The sequence below is a fragment of the Helicoverpa armigera genome, chromosome 26 (assembly GCF_030705265.1).
Source record: "Helicoverpa armigera isolate CAAS_96S chromosome 26, ASM3070526v1, whole genome shotgun sequence".
NCBI lineage: Eukaryota > Metazoa > Arthropoda > Insecta > Lepidoptera > Noctuidae > Helicoverpa > Helicoverpa armigera.
This window is the reverse complement of record NC_087145.1, coordinates 6821143-6828106: the sequence shown is the minus strand read 5'-3', so window position 1 is coordinate 6828106 and position 6964 is coordinate 6821143. Positions and strand designations below refer to the sequence as shown.

Below are 6964 nucleotides of genomic sequence, written 5' to 3'. Positions count from 1 at the left end.
TCCAAGAGAGGAAAGTAAGAAAATAAATGGAATTCCAATTATAATAATTAAGTCATAAACATAAAAATAGGTTGTCAACGTCACAATAACAAATTCTTCATAACTGGATTCATTGTTTACTTCGCAATGTCCTTGTTTAAAGCAGCTGTATTTTGTTTAATTATCTCACACCTATTATTAAACTTATAGATAAATAGAAAGAAATAAGTACAATATCTGCGCTGAAATGAGTCAGTATTTCTATACCTTCTTTTTACACGCTTTTTATTAGCTTCACCTGTATGTTTGTATGTTTGTAGGTTTGTATGTTTGTATGTTTGTTTGTAACCGACTTCTTTGGGCGCGATTTTGACCCACTTTAAACAGCCAGATTTCGTTCAAACTTTGTAGATTTATTGAGGACCGATGACAATACACTAATTTGATAAAATTATTCCATTTTAACCGACTTCCCAAAAAGGAGGAGGTTACACATACACATCGATTACTCCGAGGTTTATAGACCGATTTACGTGATTCTTTTTTTGTTCGACTTGGAATAGCTGCCAGTTGGTCCCATATTCATCAGGTCAGGATCTGATGATGGAAACCCTGAGAAATCGAGGGCAACCTTCAAAACTTGTAGGCATACATAGGGTAAAAACTTGACACTTAGGTGTACGCCTAAAAGCACTATTTAACTGTGAAGATTTGGAGCTGACCTGATGATGGAGACCAGAGAGGGTCGAGGGAACTCGACAACTGAATATGTAAACTACCTCGTGTTTGGGCTTAAATTATTTGTATTGACAAGACCTTTGCAACAGTGAAGGTTTGGAGCTGACCTGATGATGGAAACCAGAGAAAATGGAGGGAACTCGACAACTGAATATGTAAACTACCTCGTGTTTGGGCTTAAATTATTCGTATTGACAAGACCTATGCAACAGTGAAGGTTTGGAGCTGACCTGATGATGGAGACCAGAGAAAGTCAAGGGAACTCGACAACTGAATATGTTCTTTGTATTGATGAGAACTTCCCACTTGTATGGATAGTGACAACTATTCGTATCACTGAAAAGCTTTAAATAAATAACCTTTTTACAAAAAAATTAAACCGAGTTCCCAAAACACTAAAAAGCAAAAAAAAACTAATTTTAGGTGCATCGGCCTAGAAGTCGGTGGCAAAATTAACTTAGTAACATCCATTAGACACCGACTTCTAGGCTTTTCAATTTGCAAAATATGATCTTTGTTAATTTATATAATTTTCATCTGTAGTCGATAAGGTAAGAAAATTAATTAAAATTTTCTAGAATTTTTCTCTACAGTCGATAAGGCAGGACTCGATGTTAATTTTTATTTCCAATAATTATCTTTAGCCGTTTTCTCTAATACCTATTAACAAATTTTTGTATACTAAAGAGAATTTTAATTCTACAAAACAAATAATAGTTTGAAAACAAACTAAAAAGTAGAAAATAAATAATAGTTTAAAAAAACTAAAAAACACGCTTTTTATAGAAAAACGAACTAAAAAATAGGAAATAAATTTTAATGAATTTAAATTAAGAAAACGGTGTTAAAAATTTCAATGAATATAAATTAATAATAGTGTGAATACAAAAAAATATATTTAAAAAAAGCGTGGGGTGCTTTTTAAGATATTATCGAAATGAAAATCACTGTACTCATATCTGTCAATAAAATATTTATAACTATTGACACCATGCACCCCACGCTTTTTTTAAATATATTTTTTTGTATTCACACTATTATTAATTTATATTCATTGAAATTTTTAACACCGTTTTCTTAATTTAAATTCATTAAAATTTATTTCCTATTTTTTAGTTCGTTTTTCTATAAAAAGCGTGTTTTTTAGTTTTTTTAAACTATTATTTATTCAACCTAAAAATCCAGCCAAGTCTGGAGGCAGAATGTATTGATTGTCGCAGCTTTGCGTGCCGGTAAAAAAAATAACCGTCGGCGTCGCCATGCGATCGTCCCGACTATCGTATATGGATATGAAGAGAACCTATGCATGTGTGCGTAGAAAATCCTTCCGATCAAATCGTGCTGTATTAACGAATTATATAAGAGTTTGTTAAGTACGGGTGTAAGAAATTTCAGTAGCTTGACAAAATAATAGCATAGGTTAAAAAACTTTTGCCTTGATTTCATCAATTCTTGATAAAAAACGTTCCAGACTGTAGTGCACACAAAAACAGTATTCTGTTATAGTGTGCGTGTCGCCGGGTGAACACATCTGCGACGTGAAAATAAAGATTATTTTAGTGATGTAGCTTGATTTCCGCATATATCGATATTTTTTGTTATTAATATAACGGGCTTTTAAACATAGATTGTATTTATCTTGTATTTTTCCTTTATTATATATTGTTTGTTTAGGAAACAGGATAAGTCAGAGGCATTTTATTGTATTATCCCAAATAAATATCTTAAATCATCTACCTATATTAAATTTTAACTGACAAACGTGCCATTTTTACAGCCATTTTGAGCAATTATTTATTTATTTATCATATTACAAAGTATCTTGCCCTTACAGATAACTTAATCTATACATACATACTACTTATAAATAGATCCTTAACTATGTTTCGTTACAAACTACACAGTAAGTGGCCTTTGTGAATTCGCTCAGTGTACAGTTAAATATGTCGATGTCATCGGCCACCGTGTTGAGAGTGCGCAGTGCGCGAGTGAGCGGCACCAGCAGCCGCGGCCTGCGCCGCCACCCCACATACTCGTCCGGTACACAAAAACCGATCTCTGAGAGTAGACCCGAATTTTGGATGACACCTCTCAGCACTTTCAAAAGATAATTGGCCAGTTCCACTTCACGCCTAACTTCCAATTTATAGTACCCCACCAAACCGAGGCAGAATAAGGTGGGGGTAATGGGTATCCCGGATATATGCCATAAATTTTCAGATACATAACTCGAATATATTTATTTTGTATCCGCTCGAGCATAGTTTTGTATTTAATTTCGCTCGGACTCCAGATGGCCGCATTGTATTCCAGATGACTCTTCATTGTAAAAGCTGTTTAATTATTAAATAAACGCTAAGAAGATTTTCCTGACCGTTTCGCTGTTTCGTACCTACCTACCTTTAATAATGTCACTATCGCGTAATTGTGCCGTAGAAATAAGTAATATTCAACGGAAAATCGAACTTTACGTAAATGCAAGTAATGTTCAAGTGTCGATATCGATAGTACTTAACGCACTTCACTAAATGGCGTTAAGTTGAATGATTCACCAACCCACATATTCCCGCAATGGTGATATAATGCAGCTTTGACCTTATTGGCTAGTCCGCCCATGCGGCAGTTGAATCGACCAATCATAGCGCAGCTAAGGAAGCGTCGGTCCCCCGCAAAGGGTACCCTATAAAAGCGGCTCAACGGAATTTTCGTCAATCACATTCGTTTGGCAAGCCTCTTAACCGGTCGCGCTGAACGACGACTGATATTTAAATTAATTTATATTCTACATTAAGTTCAACAAAACTCAATTCAAAATGGTGAGTACTGTTTATTATTGTTCTACTAATCTTAATTTCAGGGATTCAGAGTCCTTCAACCCTTATTTTCACGTGTTTCGAGACACAAAGTGCCGGGTGGACACGCCACCATTTTGTCGGCATGCTAACCGACCGAGTTGAATTTCCCATGATCGCTATTGAAAGTTCTAGTCGATTTGACTTTTCAAATTGTCATCATAATCAATTTGTAAATCGTGATCTTCACATTTTTCTGGATTTACTCCTATGTATTCGTAATTTACCTTCTAGATGTGATATTGTTTGACGTAAAGTTGAGACTTGAACGTTATTTTTCGTGACCGTATTCAAGGATGCCACGCCGGTTAGTAACGCCACGCCCAAGTCATTTTCTTTCAAACTACTTCTTTCCTAGTTAATTGAACTTGTAAAAAGCATTTATAGTATGATTTCAGTATAAAGTGATTCCTAGAATTTTCCTGTTTTTCATGCACTTGTGATTTTATCGATCTTCGATGACGTGTCGATGACCTCATTCTAGGTTACGGCTAGTCGCTAGCGGTACCTACCGTCACATGTTTTGAGAAGAAACATCTCATTTACCACGACCTTGCTATTGATATTAATGATTTTCGTTACATATTCAACCGATTTGTCACTTGTCCATACAAATTGAATATTCATCGGAGCTTTATCATTAGTAAAGATGATATCACCGATCGATTCGCGGAAGAACAAACAAGCCCGTTTCTTTATCCAAATCCTATATTTTTATCCTTTCAATACTTCTAGAAGGGTTCGATTCTATCCCTAGACATTGCAAAAGCACTATTATGGCCCTTGTTTACCTGTACAAACGATTCTCATGACCTTACCACGGGCGGGGAAGATGGCGTCCGGCCTCCCATCGATCGATAGTCCGTACCTGCCGGGGCTTTCACCCGTTCATTGCAAGTACATACCGGCTTTCACCTTTCTCTTCGTGATGTGCAGTTAGGTACAATGCCGAGAAAATTGCGGGACTTAATTGGGCTTGAACTTAATTGTTAGGTACTTGCATCTTGATCTTGGTTCTCTAAATATAGTGAATTGTGGACTTGATATAGATTTTAGTATGGTCCTTTTCTAGGAAAGACTGTTATTGTTTTTAGTTGAAGAGATTTCCTTTGAAAAGGATATTTCGGGTTTGATGATACATATTTATTTTGATGATTAACTCATAACGCAACCCTGTAAATAAACTTGATTACAATGATAACAGTAAACCACAATGAAACATACAAGCAGATGTAGGTTATTAGCCAGTTGTTGTTATAGTTCAAAGTTGTTATTTTCATCAGTCTTAGTTGAGGTTCGCTCGCTACAACTTTTAAGAATTTGATCATAAGACTAATAAATATATTTCTTTGTCAACAGCGTGAGTGCATCTCCGTACACGTTGGACAAGCCGGAGTCCAGATCGGTAACGCCTGCTGGGAATTATACTGCCTTGAGCATGGAATCCAGCCCGATGGCCAGATGCCCACAGACAAGACCGTGGGTGGTGGCGATGACTCCTTCAACACCTTCTTCAGCGAGACCGGTGCCGGCAAACACGTGCCCAGGGCTGTGTTTGTTGACTTGGAACCCACTGTAGTTGGTAAGTTCTCAATACTGATCAAAATGACTTTAAAAATATACATCTTTATACTTACTACACAAAATGTTTTATGGTTCCCTAACTAATGAAATATTCTTTCTTTGCCAACAGATGAGGTCCGCACTGGCACATACAGACAGTTGTTTCATCCAGAACAACTTATCACTGGTAAGGAAGATGCGGCCAACAACTACGCCCGTGGTCACTACACCATCGGCAAGGAGATCGTTGACCTAGTCCTCGACCGCATCCGCAAGTTGGCCGACCAGTGCACTGGCCTGCAGGGCTTCCTCATCTTCCACTCCTTCGGTGGAGGCACTGGATCCGGTTTCACCTCCCTCCTTATGGAGCGACTCTCCGTGGACTACGGCAAGAAGTCCAAGCTGGAGTTCGCCATCTACCCGGCGCCTCAGGTGTCCACCGCCGTCGTAGAGCCCTACAACTCCATCCTCACCACCCACACCACCCTGGAGCACTCCGACTGTGCCTTCATGGTTGACAACGAGGCCATCTATGACATCTGCCGCCGCAACCTCGACATCGAGCGTCCCACCTACACCAACCTGAACCGTCTCATCGGGCAGATCGTGTCCTCCATCACGGCCTCTCTGCGTTTCGACGGCGCCCTCAACGTCGATCTAACCGAGTTCCAGACCAACTTGGTGCCCTACCCGCGTATCCACTTCCCTCTGGTGACCTACGCGCCCGTCATCTCCGCCGAGAAGGCGTACCACGAGCAGCTGTCGGTGGCTGAGATCACCAACGCCTGCTTCGAGCCCGCCAACCAGATGGTCAAGTGCGACCCTCGCCACGGCAAATACATGGCCTGCTGCATGTTGTACCGTGGAGACGTCGTGCCCAAGGACGTGAACGCGGCCATCGCCACCATCAAGACCAAGCGCACCATCCAGTTCGTGGACTGGTGTCCTACCGGTTTCAAGGTGGGCATCAACTACCAGCCCCCCACCGTGGTGCCCGGCGGAGACTTGGCCAAGGTGCAGCGTGCCGTGTGCATGTTGTCCAACACCACCGCCATCGCCGAGGCCTGGGCCCGCCTGGACCACAAGTTCGACCTCATGTACGCCAAGCGTGCGTTCGTGCACTGGTACGTCGGTGAGGGTATGGAGGAGGGAGAGTTCTCCGAGGCGCGCGAGGACTTGGCCGCTCTCGAGAAGGACTACGAAGAGGTCGGCATGGACTCCGCCGAGGGCGAGGGTGAGGGAGCCGAGGAGTACTAAGCCGCTGAACTTGTTCGCGGAGCACTCGCACCGATACATTCCGGTGACATGAAATAAAACAAAACAATTATGTTGAACTCTGTCGTTTGATTTCCTATACACATTCCTAAAAACATCTGACACACACACAACATACAATAAGGGTCATGAGATACATAATACAATAAATAACATGACTACCTATTTACTTTATCAGATAATCCTTGCTCGTAATAATAAGATGCAGCAACAAAGTGCATCGCGAGCGTGGCTTATCGCTCACTGATAGCTTCTGAGGTCAACCATAGATAACTTAAAAATATTCATGACTCAATCAGTGACACTAATCAGTATGTATAGGTAAATTCTACGTAGGTATGCGTAATTATGTTATGAGGTCTGAGCTAAAGTCCATTATCTTTGGAAGGTCAGCTGAACCATAGGTAGGCAGGTACGATAGACAGGTAGGTATCACCTAGGTACGCTTCGGCCGTAAGGTGTAGTAGGTAATCTACCTGCAGTAGGTACCTACCTACCTACGTGGACTCAATATGAAATATCCTCAGCAGGCTTCGAGCAACACTGAGTGTGTTGCC

General features: G+C 40.4%; 1 protein-coding gene across 1 annotated transcript; it reads left to right on the top strand.

Annotated features, from left to right (window-relative positions):
• Positions 1-3371: 3371 nt before the first annotated feature.
• On the top strand, positions 3372-6466 carry LOC110372653 (tubulin alpha chain). Its single transcript, XM_021329536.3, has 3 exons — positions 3372-3533; positions 4929-5151; positions 5263-6466. The coding sequence occupies exons 1-3, from the start codon at positions 3531-3533 to the stop codon at positions 6387-6389; spliced, it is 1353 nt and encodes a 450-aa protein (XP_021185211.1). The 5' UTR covers positions 3372-3530; the 3' UTR covers positions 6390-6466.
• The last annotated feature ends 498 nt before the right edge of the window (positions 6467-6964 follow it).